The sequence below is a fragment of the Chiloscyllium plagiosum genome, chromosome 35 (assembly GCF_004010195.1).
Source record: "Chiloscyllium plagiosum isolate BGI_BamShark_2017 chromosome 35, ASM401019v2, whole genome shotgun sequence".
In the NCBI taxonomy this organism is placed as follows: Eukaryota; Metazoa; Chordata; class Chondrichthyes; order Orectolobiformes; family Hemiscylliidae; genus Chiloscyllium; species Chiloscyllium plagiosum.
Genome location: NC_057744.1, coordinates 4,876,340 through 4,901,955, shown reverse-complemented (window position 1 = coordinate 4,901,955; position 25,616 = coordinate 4,876,340). Strand labels below are relative to the sequence as shown.

At 41.9% G+C, this 25,616-nt stretch overlaps 1 protein-coding gene across 2 annotated transcripts in view; it reads right to left on the bottom strand.

Moving 5' to 3' along the window:
* LOC122540603 (beta,beta-carotene 9',10'-oxygenase-like) overlaps nt 1-2,957 on the bottom strand; it is a 45,449-nt gene extending 42,492 nt beyond the window's left edge. For both annotated transcript variants that reach the window (XM_043676528.1, XM_043676529.1), the window contains exon 1: nt 2,733-2,957. In XM_043676528.1, coding sequence (XP_043532463.1) covers nt 2,733-2,835 — 103 coding nt within the window. In that variant the 5' untranslated portion in view covers nt 2,836-2,957. The remainder of the gene's footprint in view (nt 1-2,732) is intronic.
* Between the last annotated feature and the right edge of the window lie 22,659 nt (nt 2,958-25,616).

Here is a 25,616-nt window from a genome sequence, read left to right as displayed (position 1 = left end):
GAGACACCACCCACGCCCTCCACCTCCTCCAAGACTTCCGTTTCCCCGGCCCCCAACGCCTCATCTTCACCATGGATATCCAATCCCTCTACACCTCCATCCGCCATGACCAGGGCCTCCAAGCCCTCCGTTTTTACCTCTCCAGACGTCCCCAACAGTACCCCTCCACCGACACTCTCATTCGTTTGGCCGAATTGGTACTCACCCTTCACAATTTCTCCTTTGAATCCTCCCACTTCCTCCAGACCAAAGGGGTAGCCATGGGCACAGCTATGCCTGTCTCTTTGTTGGCTATGTAGAACAGTTGATCTTCCGTAATTACACCAGCACCACTCCCCACCTCTTCCTCCGCTACATTGATGACTGCATTGGCGCCACCTCGTGCTCCCGCGAGGAGGTTGAACAATTCATCAACTTCACCAACACATTCCACCCTGACCTTAAATTTACCCGGACCATCTCTGACACCTCCCTCCCCTACCTGGACCTCTACATCTCCATTAGTGACAATCGACTTTACACTGTCATTTTTTACAAACCCACCGACTCCCACAGCTATCTGGCTTACACCTCTTCCCATCCTATCTCTTGCAAAAATGCCATCCCCTATTCCCAATTCCTCCGCCTCCGCCGTATCTGCTCCCAGGAGGACCAGTTCCACTGTAGAACACACCAGATGGCCTCCTTCTTTAGAGACCGCAATTTCCCTTCCCACGTGGTTAAAGATGCCCTCCAACGCATCTCGTCCACATCTCGTACCTCCGCCCTCAAACCCCACCCCTCCAACCATAACAAGGACAGAACGCCCCTGGTGCTCACCTTCTACCCTACAAACCTTCGCATAAATCAAATCATCCGCCGACATTTCCACCACCTCCAAAAAGACTCCACTACCAGGGATATATTTCCCTCCCCACCCCTTTCCGCCTTCCGTAAAGACCGTTCTCTCTGTGACTACCTGGTCAGGTCCACGCCCCACTACGACCCACCCTCCCATCCTGGCACTTTCCCCTGCCACCGCAGGAACTGTAAAACCTGTGCCCACACCTCCTCCCTCACCTCCATCCAAGGCCCTAACCAGACGCCTGGAGGAAGAACGCCTCATCTTCCGCCTCAGAACACTTCAACCCCAGGGCATCAATGTGGACTTCAACAGCTTCCTCATTTCCCCTTCCCCCACCTCATCCTAGTTTCAAGGGAGCACTGTCCCCATGACTTGTCCGACCTGCCTATCTCCTTTTCCACCTATCCACTTCACCCTCTCCTCCTTGACCTATCACCTTCATCCTCCTAGTTTCCAGTTCAGCACTATCCCCATGACTTGTCCGGACTTGTCCGATCTGCCTATCTCCTTTTCCACCTATCCACTCCACCCTCTCCTCCCTGACCTGTCACCTTTATCCCCTCCCCCACTCACCCATTGTACTCTGTGCTACTCTCTCCCCACCCCCACCCTCCCCGAGCTTATCTCTCCACGCTTCAGGCTCACTGCCTTTATTCCTGATGAAGGACTTTTGCCCGAAACGTTGATTTCGAAGCTCCTTGGATGCTGCCTGAACTGCTGTGCTCTTCCAGCACCACTAATCCAGAATCTGGTTTCCAGCATCTGCAGTCATTGTTTTTACCTCGCTGTGGAGGTTAGTCTGGCCGGATGCTCTTCCGAGGGTTGGTGCAGACCCAATGGGCCAAATGGCCTTTATCTGCACAGTAGGGATTCTATGCTTTAACTCATAGCAAATCGCACTTCCTGTCTCCCTTGCCAATTAAAATTAGTTCCTGGATAAGCTGCACTCTGACTTCAAAGTTGTCTCACTTGTTTACAAATCCACTTGAGGCTGTGCCCCTCTATTTCCATAATCTCCTCTAGTCACACAATTCTCTGAGATCTCTGTGCTCCCCAAACTCTGAATCCCTGAGAATTCTCAAATTTTAATTGCTCCCAGTGTTGATGCCGATCTTCAACTGCCAAGACCCAAAACATCTGGAATTACCTTCCGACATCTCTCTACCTTCCAACCTCGATTTCCTCATTTAACATGTTTCTTAAAACTCGTGCTCTGACCAAAAATTTCTTGATCTGTCCTCATTTCAAGTAATGCAGTTTGATAACTCCTAACTACTGGGAGGTGATGGCTCGACAGTGTTATCACCAAAGGATTAATCTACACGTTTTCGCTAAATGTTCTGGGGACCTGGGTTCATATTCCTGATTTGGTGGAATCTGAAATCAGTAAAGAACCTGGAATTAAGCGTCTAAGATTACTGCAAAGTTATTGCTAATTGTCAGGAAAACCCCATCATGCCTTTAAAGTGATAAAACTGCTATCCTTAACCAGGCGGATGGGCAAAGAATGTTGGCGTAGCCGGAGACGGCCATATCCAGTGAGTGAATTTTAAAAATGCAGTAAGATCCATAAAGGTGGCATATGAATGCAAGTTGTTGATAATACATTAAATCTAACAAACGTGGAAGGGATTTATTTAAAATCATATCATCAAGCTTTCGTTTCATTTTATCCTTCATTTAAATAAATAATCCAAAGCACAAAAGATTCTGTTGTTCGCGAGTTGCACTTGTATCAAATTTCAGTGCACCAGAATTTACTATGTTGCATTGTAAAGATTAACTGTATAAACACAGAAACAGAAACAACACATGCAAAACTCACAAGTTATTTTTGTACTTTTATAAAATCAACTTCCACTTTAAAATTAAACCATGCCTTGTTTACCTGGCAAATCCCTCCATGCCGTGGAAATAACATTCATAAAGTCCTCCATTATAATCCAGAAAAACTGTAGGAATATTTTCCCCATGACAAGTAGAATATCCATCCGTCAATTCCTTCTTTTCCCGACAATCAAGTCAATATTCTCAATAATTTATTTCTGTCAGATTTTGATCCAAACAGGGTTTTAGGCTGCTCGCTGTAAGACTGTGACCAGAGTCAGAAGCTTATGCAATGACAGTAAAAATGTCAAAATAAAAGTCCCCAACCAGATTAGTTTGCTCCTATTGCATATCACACTGAGAAATGCTAATTACATAATAGGAGCAGGAGTAGGACATCTGGCCCTTCGAGGCTGTTCCACCATTAAATAAGAGCATGATTGGCAGAGAGCTAATATCTATTCCAACAAGGCCTGATGAACCTATCCAACAGTCAATGCATCAGAAGTCAGATAAGTTTTCCTTCATGTGAATCCAAGGAAAGCGATGGAACCAGGCAGAGTACCAGGTCATGCACTCAGAGTGTGAGCAGATCAACTGCAGAGGTCTTCTCAGATACCTTCAACCTCTCCCTGCAGCAGGCGACTGTCCCTGCCTGATTCAAGAGGGCCAACGTCAACCCTGTGTCTAAGAAGGCTCATGCAGCATATCTCAATGACTACCGCCCAGTGGCCCTAACTTCGGTGGTAATGAAGTGCTTTGAAAGGCAGGTCATGGCAATAATCAACTCCAGCCTCCCCACTACTCTTGACCCACTCCAATTTGTCTATCGGACCAACAGATCCACGTCAGATGCCATATCACTTGCCCTTCACTCCTCCCTAGAACATTTTGACATCAAGAACAACTACGTAAGAATCATACTCATTGACTACAGTTCAGCCTTCAATACTAGCAAGTTTTGAGAAGACTTGTAGTTCAGGTTGAGGTTCTGGATGTAGGTTGTTCGCTGAGCTGGAAGATTCATTTTCAGACGTTTCATCACCATACTAAGTAACATCTTCAGTGAGCCTCCGGATGAAGCACTACTGATGATTCCTGCTTTCTATTTATATGTTTGGGCTTCTTTAGATTGGTGACGTCATTTCCTATGGTGATGTCATTTCCCGTTCTTTTTCTCAGGGGGTGGTAAATTGAGTCCAAGTCAATGTGTTTGTTGATAGAGTTCCGGTTGGAATGCCATGCTTCTAGGAATTCTCATGCGTGTCTCTATTTGGCTTGTCCTAGGATGGATGTGTTGTCCCAGTCGAAGTGGTGTCCTTCCTCATCTGTATGTAAGGATACTAGTGACACAAAACGACATGACCCCGTCTCACTAACCTATTGGGCAAATTTCTCCGACAGTTTGGCGTTAGTTGGCAGGCCCTTTTATTGTCTCAACAGGGTAAGCGAACCATACATTTTAAATTTAACCCGATTGGTACTTGGCGGCCAGCCTGCCCAGCAGGTCAGACCAGAGAAAGGCTGGACGACTGCGGAGGATGGCCACAATTCCGATCTGTGGCGAATTGGCTTCACCTACTGTAATTTGGAAATTGAGGAATGACCCTGGCCTGGGGATGTGGGCACTTGGCTTCTAAATTTCTGCCAGAACTTGGCCTGAGGAGGTAGTCTGGTAAGCAGCTAAATTAATTTCAAATTTAACTAATTGGCAGCTGGCTGCTGCTGAAATTTGGAACGTGATTAATGACTCTGGCCTTTGGAGGTGAGCACTTGGCTCCTAATTGTTGACTGATTTTTAAGCTGCCACAACTGGGCCTGAGGAGGTGGTCTGGTGGGAAAGTGAGTTAACTAGCAGCCGGTAATTCGGTACTAAACAGCGCTGTCTAGGCTTGTGGAAGTCGTCACCTGTGCTAAATTAATTACCTGAAATTTTACAAAAACCTTAATTTAGACTACATGTGATTCACCTTGAGTCAGAACTGTTGCCACCAACCTGTCCTAGCCAAGAGAAAGTTGGTCGGGCAGAGAAAGGTAGGCACAGCACAGGAGAGACTGCTCATCAAATTCTCACTTTACTACTGATACATCCAGCTCGAACAACATTGACTCGGGCCCAGCTGTGTTGTCCTGTCCTATGGTTTGTTTTGGGTGTGTCTGTTTGTTCTGTGCTTACTGAGTGCTGCTTTGTCAATTACATGTGTCCCATCTGGCTGTGTTTGTTTATTTTTTTTCTTTTTGTTTTTTTTTCTTTTCCAAGTTCTTAAGAGCCAGCTCTCAGTGACCAGAACCTCTGACACTCCCATTTTTAAAATATTTTTTTTGGTAGTGTTTATTTTTTCCCCAGCATCCATGGTGTGTGTGTGCAGGTGTGAGACAGTGAGAGACACAAAGTGCAATTCAATTTCCACCACCAGGAAGATAGGAAAACACCCGGGTGGCCAGTGACAAGCAGTGCCCTTCACATCAAAGGGCAATGCTGTGTGATCAAAACAGTCAAGGGGAGGGCAGGGACTAAATCAAAATAGAGTTGGAGGGGGAAATAATGCACTCCACTCCCTGCGGCGCCCACCTCTCCCTGAACAACTCCAGGGTGTTGGTGGACACCGCGTGCTCCTTCTCCAAGGACACCCGGGCTCTAACATAACCGCGGAAGAGGGGCAGGCAGTCGGCCTTAACGACCCCCTCCACGGCCCGCTGCCTGGACCTGTTGGTGGCCAGTTTGGCCAGGCCCAGGAGCAGACCCACGAGGAGGTGTTCAGACCTGCCCTCCTTCCTCCGTACCGGGTGCCCAAAGATCAGGAGCGTGGGACTGAAGTGCAGCCAAAAACAGAGGAGGAGGTTTTTCAGAAAATCAAAAAGTGAGTGCAAACGCCCACACCCAATATAGACGTGGTCCACGGACTCCACAGCGCCACAGAACAAGCAGTTGGGCTGGGAGTCTGTGAACCACCGCAATCTGCGGTTGCAGGGGACTGCTGCGTGCAGCACCCTCCACCCCAGATTCCTGAGAGAAAGGGGGAGGACTTCCGTGTAGAGAGCTCTCCGCTGGGGATCCCCACCGCCCGGTGGCAAATGGGCACGCCAAGGCGTGTCTGGACGGTGGATGAGGGAGAAGAGGTGGACGGTGTGCAACAGCAGTCTATGAAGTGTTTGTTTACTTTGTGGTCAGCGATTACACGCTTGAGTAACTTCTATTGCCTAACCTGTCAATCACTCATGCCTGTGTTCTGTTAGCTCTCTATCTTTTTTTTCCCCTTGAAACCTAAGATAGCACTTAGAAATCATCCCAAGATGTTCAGGACACCATAGGGGCACGGACATCCACCGTATGCCGGGAGATGCCAGCTGTGGGAGCTGGGCAACCCCAACCACATGGAGAGAACGGCCCAGGGCCAAAAATGAATAAGAGTACCCAGAAAAGGCATGGTAAATACGTTGACTGCAAGAACAAGGTAGGAGATGCTCTTGTTACACCTGGGTCACCAGCAAACACCGTGCTAAAAGACGCAGGGGACAGCCGTTACGTTATCCCCTTTACAAGAGACCTTTACACCTGATCCCATGGGAACTGGTCATATGGGGAGGGGGTCCTTCAAAATTGATAAAAATTGATTACTGGATCACAGCCATTACAGTGGGGCATGGGGATTCCTCATGGGACACTGTCTACATGTTGCAATGTCTTGCAAAGTTTCGTGACATCGCCAACACCACCAGCCCCCTAAAGTTAAAGACTGCAGCAATAAAACCCCGACTGCAGAGACCCCTACCACGCCTGGTCCTGTCCCACCACCCATACCCACACTCTTCTTGACCCCCTCCTTTTCCTGTTATCAACGGCCCTTCATCCCCCACTTTATCTTTCCTCTGCTGGATGATACTGACAGGATGCTTTGTGTGTCAGTTTCACTGTGCAGCTTCTGGCACACAGGAACCTGCATCTGAACATGCTGCACTTGCGGACCCCCATCTCGCCCTTCCTTCCCTGCTAGCTCTCACTGGTCTGTACTTTGTGGGACCACAGGGAGTGGCAGCAGACGTACAGCTTAACAAGCAACCTGTTCTGCAGCGGTCCGACGGCTGTTCCATACATTCCCCATATTGTTAAGAGCCCAGGGGTGCCTAAGGATTTAGGCCACATGATGGTGCACCTAAAGGGGCGCCCCCTCCACTTCACGTCCCTCGGGCAAACCCCCACCCTTCTAGTAGAGATTGCCCAACTTGAGCAGAAGGCGTTCTGTGCGCTCCTGCAACACTCCAGGCCACATTCACCAAGCTAGCCTCAGATACTACCCCCTCCTACGAAAACCCCTATTGTTCGCAGACCTCCTGACCTCACTATGGGCACAACACCTCAACCACGCAGGCCAGGTGAAGTCTGCCCCACCACACGTTGTCACACTGAAACAAGGAGCCATCCTGCCATCTATACGACAACACCCACTGTCCCCGGCAGCAGTAGAAGGCATCAAATCAGTGATTGACTCCCTATAGCAGGCTATCCTAGTTCCATCAGCAGGAGCATTAGTGCTACACATGACCAAGTCAAGGCCGCGTTGCCCACACCTCAATCAGTGCCCATTCATCCGTTCCGACCCAGGGACTATGTCATGATTAAATCACTAGAAAAAGATTCTCTCTCCCCTAGGTGGAAAGGCCCATACCTGATCCTAATGACGAACCGGACTGCTGTAAAACTGGAAGGACGGCCCGAATGGACACATGCCAGCCGCTACAAGAAGGCTCCACAAGCAATGAACAGGGACCATACGGAGGAAGACACCACTCCAACCACCAAGGATGGATCCAACTTCTCGTGACAGCCATCGCCATCAGCACCCTCGGCCTGATCTGTCTGACCAACATACTGTGGCTTGCTGGTAAAAAGGGACAAGGGGCAGCACGTTTCATAACCCACCGTGACTTACGGGCCAACACCTTCCTCAAAATGGCCCATGGGTATGCCCAGCGATTTAATCAGACCCACTGTTGGGTCTGCACTAGGGTCCCTGTCCACTCTCACCGGGGAATTCCCTTAGCCTCAATCCCCTTAAACATCTCTGACATGGCGGAGTGGTGGCTAGACCCAGACTGATCCCCTGAAGTTACCACACTGGCCATGCCCAACTATGGGGACAACAGACCAGCCTGCTGGAGGTCAGTGGGTTACCACTTGGACAAATTTAAAGGGTGGTTTTACCCGGCCTACAACCTCTCCCATGAGCCCCCAGCCCTGACCATTGCTGACACACACACACTGACCATCTGCAGGATCCATCTGTTTAAAAAGCACATCCAGATGGGAGCCAGTGCACTGACTCCCTGCTCCTAACTCACGCAGCGTGTCGATCCGCTGAGAAGGTAGCATTTTAAACTTACAGGTCCTCAACAGGATCAGCCAGAACCCCACCTACCTCACTGTCTGGACAGGGAGCCAGACCTGCCATTTCCGGACCTACAACAGAGTCAGGAATCCTTCCTGGACACACCTGACAAAGGATGTTCCATGCAAACTATTTGCACGAAGGAGGTTTCAATCAATATTGGGAAAGTTAAAAGTCACTCACAACAACAACTCTGTTACTTCTGCACCTTTCCAAAATCTGCCTCCCAATCTGCTCCTTCGTGTCTCTGTTGCTATTGGAGGGTCAATAGAAAACTCCCAATAAAGTGACTGCACCTTTCCTAATTCTGACTTCCATCCACACTGATCCTGTGGACAAATCTTCCTTGACAACCTCCTTTCTGCAGCTGTTCTGCTATCCCTGATTAGCAATCACACTCCCATCTCTTTTAATTTCCTCCCCATTCCTTTTGAAACATCTAAACCCCGGAACATCCAACAACCATTCCTACTCCTGTGATATTCAAGTGTCTGTAATGGCCACAACATCGTGGCTCCTGGTACAGACCATGCTCTAAGTTCATCACCCTTATTCCTGGCATTTCTTGTGGTAAAATACACACTTCAACTATCACATGGACTGCAACTTTGCTCAATGAACTATCCTTCCTCACCAACTCTCTGCATTCACTATTTACTTGTTCACCAGCTACTCCATCCTCAGATCTGTAGCTCCTGCTCCCATCCCCTGGCCAAATGAGTTTACACCCTCCCGAAAAACTCTAGCAAATCTCCTGCTCACGATGTTGTGCCCCTCCAGCTCAGATGCAACCCGTCCTCCTTATACAAGTCCTACCTTCCCAAAAGAGTGTTCAGATACACTCACTCTCTGTTCCTAGCCTCACAAGCATGTGGCATCAGTAACAATCCTGAGATTACTACTCTACTTGTCCTGCCTTTTAGCTTCCAACCAATCTTCCTATACTCACTTTTCAGGTCCTCATCCCATTTCCTAACTATGTCATTGGGACCAATGTGTACCATGACTTCTGGCTGTTCACCCTCCCCCTTAAGAATCTCGATCTAAGACATCCCTGATCCTGGCACCTGGGAGGCAGTTTAGAACATAGAACATAGAACATAGAAGAATACAGCGCAGTACAGGCCCTTTGGCCCTTGATGTTGCGCCGATCCAAGCCCACCTAACCTATACTAACCCACTATCCTCCATATACCTATCCAATGCCCGCTTAAATGCCCATAAAGAGGGAGAGCCCACCACTGCTACTGGCAGGGCATTTCATGAACTCACGTCTCACTGAGTAAAGAACCTACACCTAACATCTGTCCTATACCTACCACCCCTTAATTTAAAGCTATGCCCCCTCGTAATAGCTGACTCCATACGTGGAAAAAGGTTCTCACGGGCAACCCTATCTAAACCCCTAATCATCTTGTACAGGAGGTTTACCAGAATGCTACCTTGATTAGAGGGTATGAGTTATAACCAGAGTCTAGAAAAACTAAAGCTGTTTTCTCTGGAGCGATGGAAGCTAAGGGGAGACTTGATAGACATCTGCAAAATTAATGAGAAGCATAGAGCGGGTTGACAGAATCTTTCTCCCAGAGTTGAAATGTCTAGATTAGATTAGATTCCCTACAGTGTGGAAACAGGCCCTTTGGCCCAACAAGTCCACATCGACCCTCCAATCAGCAATCCACCCAGACCAATTTCCCTCTGACTAATGCACCTAACACTATGGACAATTCACCTGACCTGCACATCTTTGGACTGTGGGAGGAAACCCATGCACACATGTGGAGAATGTGCAAACTCCACACAGAGTCACCTAAGGCTGGAATCGAACCCAGGTCCATGGTGCTGTGATGCAGCAGTACTAACCACTGAGCCACCATAAATTTAATTATTGCCTGGAGAGAGAACCCCCTAGAATGGATAGCTTGTGAATCATAGAATCTCGACAGTATATAAGCAGGCCATTTGGACCATGAAGTCCATGCTGACAATTAGAGCATCCCATCCAGACCCACCTAACCTGCACATCTTTGGATTGTGAAAGGAAACTAGAGCATCTCGAGGAAATCCATGCAGACACTGGGCAAAAGTGCAAACTCAACACAGGCAATTACCAGAGGGTGGAATTGAACCTGGGTCCCTGGTGCTGTGAGGTAGCAGTGCTAACCACTGAGCCACCATGTCACCTTATTATGGGGGGAATGCATTTAAGGTGAGAGAGGGAAAGTTCAAAGTAGATGAGGGGCAAGTTTCTTTTTACGTGGAGAATGATCGGTGTATGGAACATGCTGCCAGGGTGATGTTGGAAACAGATACGTTTAAGGGGCTTTTAAATAAGCACATGAATTATGTAAGGAACGGAGAGATGTTGTCCAAGAGCCCGCAGAAGAGATTAGTTTAACTTGGCGTAATGCTCAGCACAACATGATGGGCTTGAGGATCCGTTCCTGTGTTGTACATTTCAATGTTCCAAACATATAATATGAAAGCATTTTAACTGGCTTGCAACCTAGATCAGAGGTGAAAGGATAAATTGATGAAATTATAAATAGGATCAATGTGAGGGCCCTTGTGGTGCAATAGTCGTGTCCCTACCTCTCAGTGAAGAAGCATGGGTTCAAATCTACTCTGCAAGTATGTCACAACATCCATGGACAGGTTGATTGAAAATACCTAAGTGGTAATGGCCCTACCTCTGGATCAGGAGGTCTGGGTTCAGTCCCACCTGCTCCTGAAGTATGTAATAACATTTCTGAACAAGTATATTAGGAAAATATCAATATAGTGTTGTGATGAGATGTGCTGATGATCTGCATCTACTATGCTATGATACTTATGTTAGCTTCCATAACATGAGTATGAGACATAGATCACATAATACTGAAGAATTCAACAAACTTTAATAACAGTTCCTGATATTTACATACGTACACCTCAATTACAGGCCCTTGTGTGTTTGGGTTCAAACCAAGCAGCTGTACGTGCTGTACCATGTTTCCTCAGAATGTCACACTCCAAGCAGACAGAGCTCAGGAAGGTGGAGACTCAGAACTTTATACCATTAGGTCACATGTCATGATATAGTGAGGTCAGCTGAACTTGCATATTGGCATTGCAGTGCGATTGTACCACTACACAGAATTGATGATCTATTATACGATTTGAAACATCAGGTTGTACTGTAGATTGCCACTTATTGGAATGCATTTATTTTAAGGTACTTAGAGGTTAAAATGTTGGCCTTATTCCTGCATCAATTCTGGCTTTCAGATGCATTTAGCTACATTTAGAGGACACATGGTGTTGATGATCATATAGCTTCAGATCGACAATGTGTGAGATATACTCTATGAAAGGTTTGGCAAAAGTGAGGACTGCAGATGCTGGAGATTAGAGTCAAGGTGTTGGAAATACACAGCATGTCAGGCAGGATCTGAGCAGTAGGAAAATCAATGTTTTGGGCAGAAGCCCTTCAACAGGAATGCTGCCTGATCTGCTGTGCATTTCCAGCACCACGCTAATCTTGACTCTATGAAAGATTAAAAAGTGTGGTGCTGGAAAAGCGCAGCAGGTCAGTCAACCTCCGAGGAGCAGACGTTTCGGGCATAAGACCTTATGCCCGAAGCGTCTGCTCCTCAGATGCTGACTGACCTGCTGCGCTTTTCCAGCACCACACTTTTCAACTCTGGTCTCCAGCATCTGCAGTCCTCACTTTCTCCTCTATGAAAAGTTTGGTCATTCTAAAGGTTGTTTCTCAGTTTGCTGGCTGTTCACTTTGTCAGAGGGTTTGTGTATGTTTGGATTACATTCTGTGCAGCCAGCTTGGCTGTGATATATCATTTTGTTGGTCACCTGGGTCTTGTTCCAGGGTTTGGTTTGGCCTTGAAACCAGATTTTCTACACATGCCTACCCAATGTCCTTTGATGCCAGATGCTTGTGGATATGAGGAAATGCCAGACAACTTGTTTAGGTGTGACAAACCATGTCTAAGACAGATCTTGACAGTTTGGTGCACTTTGCTGGCGTTAGAAATGGCGTTGACTGTACCCAAAGCATGTTTGATCTTGACATGCCACCATGGCTGGATGCTGGTGACCATCTTCCAATAAGACATCAATGGTCCTTTAGCTTGCCAAAAACTCATGCCAGAAGGCTTTGATTGGAGTAGAAGTGATGAATTGAAAGTGACTGCAAGTTATATCAGTCTAGATTTTACCAATTATGACACCAGTGTCACTTTGAAAAATTGGGAGTTAAGGGAAAACTCTATGCACGTTAGAAGGAACATCCTTGCAAATGGTAGATAAGCTTTGGGGTTTTAGCAAGTGAATTGTCTAGATTTTACCAATTATGACACCAGTGTCACTTTGAAAAATTGGGAGTTAAGGGAAAACTCTATGCACGTTAGAAGGAACATTGTTGTAGTTGTTGGAGATCAGTCTTCTCAGCTTCAAAATATATTTACAAGAGTCCCTTACAGTTGTGTGCTCGACTCAACCATCTTCAGCTGCTTCATCAACGACCTCCAACCCATAATAAGCTTGAAAGTTCAGCTCCATTCACAAGTCCTCAGTGAAACAATGTCCTCAATGACCAAATGCAAATGACCAAATGCAACAAGACCTGGACAATATCTAGGCTTGGGCTGAGAAATAGCAAGTAACATTCATATTACATAATTTCCGATCTGTGACCATCTTTAACAAGACAGAATCTAATTACCATTGACATTCAATGGCATTACTATGACTGAATTCCCCCACTATCAATATCTGGGGAAGTGAAATGGACCGGCCATATAAACATGATGACTATAAGAAAGAGTCAAAGGGTAGAAATCCTGTAGAAGCAATTCACTTGCTAAAACCCCAAAGCTTGTCTACCATTTGCAAGGCACAAGTCTGGAGTGTGATCGAATGCTCTTCACTTTCCTGATTGACTGCAGCTACTACAATACTCAAGAAGCTTGATGCCACCAATGTCAAAGCAGTTTGCTTGATTGGCGGCAAATCTGTAAATACTCACTCTATCCACTACCAATGTTCAGTGACAAGCAGAATGTACTATCCCGACGCACAGCAGAAATTCATCAGCCCATGACCACCACCACCCAGGACAAGGATAGTACCTACATAGAACACCAGCACCTGTAAGTTCCCTTCCAGTTTTCCAGTTTCCTCATCATTCTGATTTCTTCAGTGTCACAGTGGCAAAATCCTGAAAATCACTCTCTGACAGCACTGTGAGTGTACCTACACAAAATTAACTGCAGCATTTCAAGAAGACTGTTCATCACCAGCTTCTCAAGGGAAAATAGAAGTGGAAAGTAAATGTTGGCCCAACTAGCGACACATACGTCTCATGAACTAATAAAAAGAGGCCAGCAAAGGTGATTTCTGCTGAATGAATAAGTAAATAAATTTGCAATTTAGTCTGTGACCTTGAAACTATCATTAAGTAATTTACAAAAAGAAATTTGCCATCCTTTTCCAGTCTGGCCAACATACAACTTGAGACCCATAAGAGTCATTGACTTTTAACTGCCTTCTGAAATGGCTGAGCAAGCCACTTAAGGACAATTAGGTATGAGAAATAAATAGTCATAATGAAACTCATTCATGAAAGAATGCATTTTTTAAAATTAGTAAGTTAATACTCAGATGCCCTGGGAAGAAGCAATAAATCTGTAAATTGGTCATCTCATCTGATTATAAAATACTTACAGTTACCATAACATGATAGTTAACCTAAGTTTCAGAAGAAGAAAGATTTGTATAGAAACCTAGATAACAGTAAACTGGAATGAGTTATCAACAGGTAAATCAATAAATAAATTGTGAGGTATTCAAAGAAATGGCTCAGCACTTGAACAAGTGAGCTAATGACAGAAAGATAGCTGGTTTAATTAAAGATAACACTTGCCCAATTAATCTAATCATGTTTTCAGAGAAGTTCACTAATAATGTAGATAAGAAAATTCATACCACCATTTGCTTTCAATGCTTAGTCATTAGTAGGTATAAAAAGTGAATTTTCTTCTAAATGAAAAAACAGAAGTTAATTTCAATGCATTTGTAATTTTGATTATTTAACATTTTTCAAATAGCTAATCAGCCATTTATCAGTAACTATGCTATACAGATCAATAATCCATCTACATAGACCATGGCTATTGGAGAAAGTATGAAAAGGAAAATGTTTTTGTTCTCAGGACACATTACTCATGACAGGCTGCTCTAGCTTGCTGCTTGAACTTTTTTCTTGAGTTTGTACAATTGAATGTCTTGGCAGATCACTTTAGTAGGTGCTAATCATTGCCATGCAGAGCGCATTAGTTATGGATGAGTGTAATTCAATAGCTTAACCACTCGTCATATGTGACTCATTAGAAATCCGGATAATTTAATTTTGATTAGGAAATAACAAAGGAACAAAAGATATTCAATGCACATGTGATACCATTATGCGTATACACAATGTATGCAAGTGAACTCTAAATACTATGGTGAAATATTAAGCTATAAAAGCAAGGCTTTTTTTACCGTGATAAGTTTCTTACATCCTTGGTTGCTTTTAAAATGGTATGTAACATGAATGAAAACAGACCTCAACAACCATTGAAACAAGAGGAACATTGGTAGAGGGTAGTTCTCATTATTAAGCAAAACACTTTTGTTTATTTAGCATTTTTCGCAACTTCTGAATATCCCAAAACACTTTATAGACAATTAAATACTTTTGCAATATTACCACTGATCTATGAAGGTAATGCTGCAGCTAATTTGTCCACACCAAGCTCCCTAAACAGAAACATAATAATGACAACATATTGTAGTTTAGTAATGTTGGTTGCTGATAGTCAGAACACAGGGAGAACTCCCCACTCCTGTGCAAAATAGTCTGGGGGCAGTGTTGGTAGTGATGACGTTGAGCTTTGACTCAGAACCTCGCACAGGTCCAGGCAGCAGCAGATAAAGTGGAGGTGGTGATGTTCCAGGAGCAATTTCCAGTGTCAGGAAGGAGATCGCAGAGGCCAAATATGTGAATGGGAGCTGTGGCCTATGACAGAACTGTACAATTCCAAGTCTTATGCTTTAATTTCTTGCTTTTTATTTAGTTTTGCTTTGATTTCTTGATTTTTATTTAGAAATTTAAGAAGGCGACTGATAGTGGTGTTCTTTTGCACTTTTTGCTGCATTCCTGTACTCCAGTATGCGTGATAATAAATCTAATTTAATTTAATACTGCATCCATCTGAAGACTCTTAAAGTCTTGTTTGAAATACAACACCTTTGTCACAGCAACATAACCTCAGCACTACTTTGAAGTGTTGATCTAACACCATTGAAGTGAAAAGCACTTTGGGATTGTTCTAAGATAACCAAATTGGTCTTATCTATGTAAAAAAACCTCCAGTCCTTCCAGAAGACCACCAGATGACTGCACTAAATGTTCTGACATATTTCAAGTAGGGTGCAAATGATAAACAGATCATAAAAAGTCATTTGAGATGCTAGTGAAAAATCACAAAAATCTGTTACAAATAAGACTGTAGTAGATACAGGGGAGTTCCAGCATGATTAACATCTCCCCTGCGTAATGAAAATTCGCTCAGCAAGTATCAAATCTCATGTTGTGCTTCCAAGTAATACTACACAAATTTAATAAATGTAGGTAAAACATTTATGCATTTTATTTAAAATGAAATTAATGATACATGCATCTTCTAAAAGGAGTGAAACACCGAAGGCTAGTGAATTATCAACTTCTTCCCTCATAAGTAAAACTATCACTTAAACTTCACATTCTCACTTGTGAACTAAATGTACTCCTTTCTGAAACCAATTATGTTTTCACACTATTGCCTATTATTTCCAGTTAACAAACTTTAGAAAAACACTATAACCCTATGTTACTTATCTCTTTAAGGTTTATATAAATTTGAGATGATGGGTGAAAAAATGATCAACATTCAAGAGGATAATATTCAAACAGGACGTAAACAATGCTTCAGTCATTTCTAAATGTACTTGAAACTACAGCATTTATCCTATTTCAAATATCATCAAAATGTTACATCAAGCCAAATAAAATCATTCTGTATGAAGAGCATTAGCAATCATGGTAAGTTTATGTCTAAGACCTTCTTTCTTCTGTTTCAGATATCTTTCCATGGCCCTGGCTTCCTCAAGTATTGTGTTAAGCTGTTGGACATGCTTGGCATTCACTGCTGTCCTTTGACTTAAATAAGTAGCAAGAAAGATTTAATTAGAGTCTGAATAATTCATATAATGTCCAGTTTAAATTTATTGAAAATAGTTACCTTAAAGTTTCGGTATATGTAGACAGCAGAACATTAACTACTTCATTGACATCTGTTGAAAAACATAAGAGCTGAAGTTGACAATAAAATGTTCTAAATACAATTCTGTGTCATATTCACAAAGTCAGAGTGATTGACTAGACTAACGTATTCATGAAATTAAAAATCACTGGTGCAGTATTTGTGAATTTATTCAATCACAGAAATAACTCAAGAATAGATTAAGTATTGAATAACAATAAATATAATTAATTATAGAAGAATTAAGTAAGCTAATTATTTGTGTAAACTGGCCTTTGACCAATTTATCCGTGATGTATGCTCCAGTAAGTTCAGCATTTTTTGATGAACATGCTAATTTCTATGAATAGTTTCCAGCATCTGCAGTCCTTACTTTCTCCTAATTTCTATGAATAGTTAAGGTACTAGTTCTTGGAAGACAATTCTAAATGTTTCTTTGATTGATCCGAAGGAAGATTAACTAGAACCAGAATAATTTTGATCAAGATACATACACAAATAAACAAACACATTTTAGTAAATCAGATATGAGTAGAAACACAAACAAATAAGCTGATAGACCTCTGCTCAGTGTATTGAGTGTGAAATTAAACCACTGCTGCATCAGTCAGATATTATAGATAATCATGCTTCATTGCACTACACCATCTTCATTGCACTACACCAGCTCTAGAGCCATCTTCAGGACTTTCATTCTGCTCTAAAATACATTTACTGTTTTGGATGTAGGATTGTTAGCTAGGCTGCAAGGTTCGTTTACAGACGTTTCGTCACCATACTAGGTAACATCTTCAGTGAGCCTCTGGATGAAGCACTGGTGGTATAGCCCACTTTCTATTTATGTGTTTGAGTCTCCTTGGGTTGGTGATGTCATTTCCTGTTTTTTTCTCAGGGGTAGTAAATGGGATCCAAGACAATGTGTTCCAGTTGGAATGCCATGCTTCTACGAATTCTTGTGTGTGTTTCTGTTTGGCTTGTCCTAGGATGGATGTGGTGTCCCAGTCGAAGTGGTGTCCTTCCTCATCCGTATGTAAGGATACTAGTGAGAGTGGGTCATGTCTTTTTGTGGCTAGTTGATATTCATGTACGAGAATTCCTAGAAGCATGGCATTCCAACTGGAACATCATCATCCAGAGGCTCACTGAAGATGTTACCTAGTATGGTGATGAAACGTCTGAAAATGAACCTTCCAACTCAGTGAGCACACCTACATCCAGAACCTCAACCTGAGTTACAAATCTTTGCAAATCTCACTAACATTTACTGTCATAACTAAAACTCTATTTATCAATGTTTTAGTAGAACTTCCTGATAATCCACTATTTATTATTTTAAAAACTAAGTTGCAACGAATTTTCCAATTATGTATTTTTGTCAGCAATTAATTATTTGCTGAATGTTTTCTTAAAAGTCACAACTTAATATTGATTACTGTTCAACATCAGCCGAAGGCCCCACCTACCAGATGGAATGTGGGAGTTAGCCTCTTCTGCTGACTAAAAGCTATGGCTGGATTTAATGGTTGTCAGGCAGTTAAATGGGTACCCTAAGTAGCTATTTCCATTGGGGTGGTCCACAGTTGGGCACATCCTATAAAAAGGACATCATCTCAACATAAAGCCTTGTAATGCTGTGAAGACAACTCCTGCCAATAGTGGAAAGAAGAGACTGTTAGGACTCTAGAAGCGCCTTGATTAGCCCAAGAGCAGAAAGATCACCCAACACCTAACTAGCAGTAAATTCCCAATTTAGATGTGTAGGTAATAGGTGCAGTGCCCTCTCTGTCCTTGATTTGGAGATGCCAGTGTTGGACTGGGGTGTACAAAGTTAAAAATCACACAACACCAGGTTATAGTCCAACAGGTTTAATTGGAAGCACACTAGCTTTTGGAGTGCCGTTCCTTCATCAGGTGGTTGTCCACACAACCACCTGATGATGGAGCAGCGCTCTGAAAGCTAGTGTGCTTCCAATTAAACCTGTTGGACTATAACCTGGTGTTGTATGATTTTTAACTCTCTGTCCTTGGCAGGGATGTAAAATGCCAGTCAGTGGCTTTAATTATTATGCTGTCAAAGGTGAAGATTTGAATAAAGTTCGAGGGGACCGGCCCAATTCCTTGCAACTGTTGTGGCAAGCAACCTAATAACTTAACAATTACATACTGTAGATTAATATCTGTCAGTTTGCAAAAGGTAAAAACTATCCTAGTAAAAAGCAAAATCACAAAGCTATCAAAGTCTTCTTTCAGCTAATTTGTCAGTCTAAAAACTTCAGGGATACAAGCCTAGTCATAGGATTTTTATAGTTCACATGATGGTACATAACATGTCCAGAAATTTGGAGTTCAATGATAGGGTCCTTTGAAGGACACCGGATTGGAATCTATCCTGACAGTTTTCACCATTTTTAACAGGCTCTTGTGGCGCAGTGATAGATCCTTACATCTGAGCCAAAAGGCAGAGGTTCAAGTCTCACCTTCTCCAGAAGTGTTTGATATCAAATCTGAATAGATTGATCAGGAAAATACCTTACTTAGGAAAATGAGCAGGCTGAAGTAAATGTGATTTTACATGAGATGGCAAAGCGTATAAGTAAAATGATCAAAATAAAAAAAAAATTCTACTTAGCAACTGCCTTTTACAATTATCAGCAGCTGCACCTGGAATCTCATTACTAAGACAACACTAATTTTTAAAATATTAATTCATAGGATGTGATGTCCCTGACAAAGTCAGCACTTACTATCCATTCCTAGATACCTCTGGTACTGGGCAGTCTTCTTGAACTGCTGCAATCCATGTGGTATAGGTAGACCCACAGTGATGTTAGAAAGGGAGTTCCAGGATTTTGACTCTGTGACAGCGAAGGAATGGCAATATGTTTCCGAATCAGGATGATGTGTCTTGGAGAGATGCAGGTGACAGTGTTCCCATGCATCTGCATCCCTTGTAATTTTAGGTGGCAGAGGTCATCTAGATCCTAATCTGCTTGAAACTGACAAACATTTTAAACTGGTAGTAAGCATTAGTAAACTGCTCAAAATATCGCACTTAAAATATCATAAGCTGAAAAAATATAATCAAATCCCATGGTAATGGTAAATAGAAGTATTTGCCCTAGACAATCACGGTTAGTGTGGATGGTACAAGTGGTGAGGACTGTACTGAGCAGCTACAATGAATCACTTATTTAAAGACATGTCACGGTCTGCTTTTGGAATCAGTCAATGATCCTGAGCTCAAGGAAAAGCTAAAATAAAATCAAAAATTAGTATATAATCTGTGAAATCATTTTATAACCTGCTGTCCTAGATCAGAAGCCTGCACCTTTCAATCAAACATGACACATCTAAGTTTGTAAATACCAATTTATTTTGAAGTTGCTTTTTATTAATGTGCAAGCATGTTGCACAACACTTGTGAAACATGAAAAAAATATTTGTGGTAAGTTATGAAGAGTTAATAAAAAATTGAGCTGAATATTTAATCAGTTTAAATTTTAAGAAAAATGTTTTTTAAAAAAGTTAGGAGTTAATCCACTTCCAACAAAAGAGGTAGTGTCATTCTGATTTATTTTAAAAAGGAAATGTTCAGGAAATATTACACCGATGCTGAATTACCTTGCAATATTTTTTCTACTGATCCTGAATTGGAAGAGCACCCTCCTCCATCTGAAGTAGAAGTCAAAGCCACATGTCTTTTGGTTTGCATGGGAGTTTCACAATATTCATTCTATGATATGCAAGATGTAGAGACATATTAGAATTATACCCTTGAATTCTGCATCATATATCAAAAACTTTTGCCTTTTCACTCTGGATCAACAGTGCAAAGATAACAGCACTTTTTTTATTTTGCTAAACAAATGTACTTTTTCTTCTTTCAGCAGCTGATTAGGCAGTACGGCCATTAGATCAATTTCATCTGTCTGTACAACAACATTAGCAGGATTGGCCTACATCTCGACATTTAATTAATGTTTTTGGTTTGATAGGGAGTATGAGTATGAAAGTACGATGATTCAAACTGTGCAGCAAACAGTCGGATCACCAGCAAATAGTCCAATAAGGTTGAATTTAGGCTGGTTTCTGATCTTTCTACTTGTTCACACAAAATATCTGATCAAAAAAGTATGATAACCTACCTACACGCCTTCAAGAACAAATAAACAAATCCAATAATGTAAGACAATAAGAGAAGTAGCTGTAGCATTTGATCCAGTGAGAGAGTGAGGTATAACCAAGGGCATAGGACCATAGGGTGAAACTATTTCAATCTTTGGAACAGGAATTCTTTCTGCACATGTAATGACAGGTTGGTAAAGGTTAGATGGGGGAAGCTTTCCTTGCTTTAGAATTCTAACCCTCAAGAATCTCTCTAAATTAATAAACTGAAATAACTGCACAGGGGCCGGTATCCTGTCACCAAGTCACCCTTTATTTATACATGCTCAATACATGGACTCGGTCCAGCAAGCTCAGAGAAAACCTTCTGAATCTCACGTTTTTACCTGTCAGCCAGGGTTCCTTGATTGGCCCAAGTTAACTCCAAGCAAGGATCTCATAATCATTGAGAAAGTTTATAGCCTTAAAACTTGTCCTTAAACATTTAGACTAAAACATAATTTTGAATTGTGGAGCACATTTGCTGCACACTGGTCAGTGGACAGGCAGGGAGGGTAGGATGATTGAGAACATTTTCCTTAACATCAGCAAATCTGTATAAACAAGACACCGAGTGATAACATTCACGGCTGTTCCTTCATGAAATTAATAAACAATGTTTAATTCTGACCTCGGAATAAAACTCGGTATCAATTAACTTCTCTCTCGAATTATTGTCCTTCACTGTTACCTGTCTAGTTCAGAACATGCAGTGCTTTCATTAACTTTTGTGTTTAAACAGTGACGCATTTGTAAACCTGTGTATAAAAATAGTCTGTTTTTGATAGTACGACAGTATGGCCTGCCAAGGCTCTTAAAGATGCTCTACTCTCCTGGATTAATAGAATCTAGTTTGCCTGGCCTATAGGTATCAGTGTTATGTTGTAACAGTGATGCTATTAGCAAATGAAGGGAATGATTAAACTAAACTGTCTGTAAGAGTTTTTTTATTCCAGACCACCAAAGAGTACAATCTCTGGGACAAACCATGAGAGAGGCTTATAGGTCCGAGTCCACAAGAGATTCCCTGAACCGTCTCAAATCTGTACTTCAACACACCTGGCCCTAGTTTGAATCACTCTGTTGATATCAACTGAATCCACGTTACTTCCACCTTCAGTGGTCAATATCAATAACATGCATAGTATCCCAGATAGGCAAACTGAAAATATTAGCTAAGCCAGTTAACAGATGGAACATAATAGAACCTTATTTTCCTGGATAAGAGCCAACAGAACTCCAAATAACTTGCACTTGAGTTGCCTGAATGTCTCCTGACCTTCAGTTTAAACACAGGCTATAATTTCCAATAACCAATTTTCCTTTGCAAGATCATTAAAAAAAGTTACCTAATTTGATCTACCCAATTTGTCAATCTTTTCTCTAATGATCCTTTACACAGCAATTCCCCATGTTCAAAGGTTTAGTTCTTAGTACTGATGAATGAACAATGTTTATTCTCAATCATTGGTAGTGAGAAACAGTTCACACGTATAAAGTGCCTGTAACAAATGGGCAGCTCCAGTTTGAACTGAGAGGACCAGCTGATTGTTTGAATAATCCTGGCGCAATCAGATACCATAACAGGACAATCTTTACAGAATCACAGAACTATTATTGTGCAATGGTGCTATTGCTCAGTCCATCATGTCTGCATGGGCTTGCCAATTTCTTGTCTTTTTCCCCATAATCCTGCACATTATTTGAATAGAAACAATCATCCTTTGCTCTTTTGAATGCCCCAACTGACCTGTCTCCATCAGAATTCCAGGCAGTGCATTCTAGACCCTAACTACATATCTCTTCTCAGCTTCCATTTGCTTCTTTTGCCAAACAGTAAATCTGTGCCCTTGGTTCCCAATCCTTTTACGAGTGGGAACAATTTCTCCCCAATCACTCTGCTCGGGCTCCTCATAATTTTGGAAACTTGTGTCAAATCTCTTCTTATGTTTTTCCTCTGGAAGCAGAACATTCCCAACTTCTTGAATCTTTCCTCAAACCTTAAGACTTTCATCCCTGCAACCATTTTCATAAATCTTTTCTGCTTAGTGTACAGTATGATAACATGCCACTTGAAACAAAACACAATACTCCAGATGATGTCTAACCAGTTCATTATAACCTCAAATAATAGCAAAATAATGCAGATGCTGCATATCTGAAATATAGTTCAGAAGAAGAATCATTGGACTCAAAATAATGACTGCTTCTCTCTTCACAGATGCTGTCAGACTTGCTGAGTTTCTCTAGTATTTTCTGTTTTTATCTCATAGTACCCTCCCTGCTCTAATATTCTATGCCCCGATTAATGAAACATCGAATACTGTATGCTTAGTTAACAACCAGTCATGCTACTTTTAACGACCTATTCATCAAACAGTATTATCTCAAACTTTTCCGCACTGAACCTCATCTACCTTTCCATTCTGTCTTGTCAATAATCTTTTGAAGTTCCATACATTCTCCTCATAGTTTACAATTCTCCAAAATTGTCTGTCGTCTTCAAAATTTAAAATTGTTCCCAGCATACCAAGATCTATATTATCATTATATATATAAAATAAAACAAGGATCCCAACACCAAAACCTGAAAAATCCCATGACAAATGCTCCAGCCAAAAAAAATGCATATAAACTGTTATGTTTCTTATCCTTCATTTAATCTTTATCCATGTAACTCATGTCCCTTTTATAACTTTAATATAATTTTAAAGCTGACACCACCAATTAATCTGGATTAGATTGGGACGTCTTCAGAGATTTGGGCGCTAGAGGATCATTTGCCTGAGGTAGACACCCTTGATTGATAAACAGCAAGAATTGAGACGTATTGGCCACAGATTCACATTATGTCATGATGAGACATTAAATTAAAATAGCTGCCCATATTATCTTATCATGTAAACGTCTTACCTATATTTACTATCACTATTAGTCTACTGATAGCAAAATTTAAACTCAGAATACAAATATATCAACAGAACAATGTGAAAATAACTAATAATGAACAGATTACAATATCAATATCAAAAATGTTAAAATGGCATTACACATGATTCTCTCCAGTAGTCTTTTAGATTTATTGCTTGTATCAAGTAGTGCATACCTGTTATGAAGTTAATCGTTGCACCGATAACATCATTTATCACCCAGCCCTAGCTGTCCTTGAGAAGGTGATGGTGAGCTGCCTTCTAGAATTACTGCAGTCTATTTTCCGTAGGTACACTCATAATACCATTAAGGAGGAATTCCAGGATTTTGATCCAGCAACATTGAGGAAATGGCATCTTATCTGCAAATCAGAATGGTGAGAGCCTTGGAGAAGAACTTGCAGGTGGTGGTATCCCTATGTATTTGTTGCCCTTTTCCTTCTAGGTGGTAGTGGTCATGGGTTTAGAAAGTGCTGTCAATGGAACCTTGGTGAAATTCACCACTGCTGCTACTGAGTGTTGGTGGTAGAGGGAGTGAATGTTTGTGGATGTGGTGCCAATTAAGCAGGCTGCTTTGTTCTGGATGGTGTCAAATGTCTTGAGTGTTGTTGGAGATGCACTCATCCAAACAAGTGAGGAGTATTCCATCACATTCCTGACTTGTGCCTTGTAGCTGGTGGGCAGACTTTAAAGAGTCAGGAAATGAAGCATTCACACCTTGGACCACTGATGCACAGCAGCAATGTATGAATGCTCCCCTAACAGCACCTTCCAAACGTGCAATCTCTATTATGTGGAAGGACAAGGGCAACAGATGCATGAACATTATCTCCTGCAAGATGTGCCCAAAGCTGCACAACATCCTGTTTTGATCTAAATTGCTGCTCCTTCACTGTTGTTCCAATGGAACTCCCTCCTTACCCTGACCCCAGGACCACAATAGTTCAAGAAGGCAATTCACTATCACCATCTCAAAGAAAATTAGGGATAAGCAACAAATAGTGGCCTAGCTAGCAACATCAATATCCTGTAAAACAACACATGCTCAAAACTACTGAAAATGAATAGTTAAGAGTATTTATTTTTAACTCAGGGAAGGATCACTGGAATACAAATTTACCTTTACTGCACAAATATAAAGTTGGCAAAAGCAGAGAGAGACACTCGGCCAGAATTACATGCTTATAGCAGAGTCTGTCCACTGTGGTCTCCATTTAAATTAACAGAACAGCAAGGGGGTTTGTAATCCTCTCCACCAAATACTTTATACCCAGATATTTGAAGCAAAAATCTATTCCTTTGAATAAAAGTTGCATGATGTTGCATACCTCCATTTCTTTTGTACGCTTTATCCCTTTAGTTTCAATAATTTTCACTGGAACAGCTGACATCTGACTCTAAGCATATGAAAAGAAAGTCATATGAATTACCATTCCAATACTAAAAGCATTATATGATATCAGCATTTTTAAATGCTTACAGCACACCTTTCTCCATACTGTGATACAAATTATACAGTAAATACGATTTAACAATGGATAAAATTGTGATTTTTCTTCAGCCTACTGTTAAATTTCATGCAGTATGAATTAACATATCCAGCACATATTAGGGATGAAAAAGAACAAATTCATTGTGAAATGTTCAATTACACAGTAAGTTGTGCATATACTTGTTGTAATATGGAGCATTGATGTTACATGGGCTCCATGTTTGAGGCAGTGATTCTGGGCAGCTTGTCAAATGATAGAACCTCTATACTTTCAAGTTGGTATCTACACACTTTGTGAATGGGTTTCACTGCCATCATTTTCTTTTTCTTTTAGGAGAATAAACTACAAATACCTTATCCAGAAGTTGTTTGACATATGAAGCAGAAGCAGCGAAGGCACATTCTTTACAATCAGGAAGTAGCTGAATGATTCTTGCTAGCTACTACAAATTGATCATTCCTAAATTCATATAATTTGGAGATGCCAGTGTTGGACTGAGGTGTACAAAGTTAAAAATCACACAACACCAGGTTATAGTCCAACAGGTTTAATTGGAAGCACACTAGCTTTCGGAGCACCGCTCCTTCATCAGGTGATTGTGGAGGACACAATTCTAAGGCACAGAATTT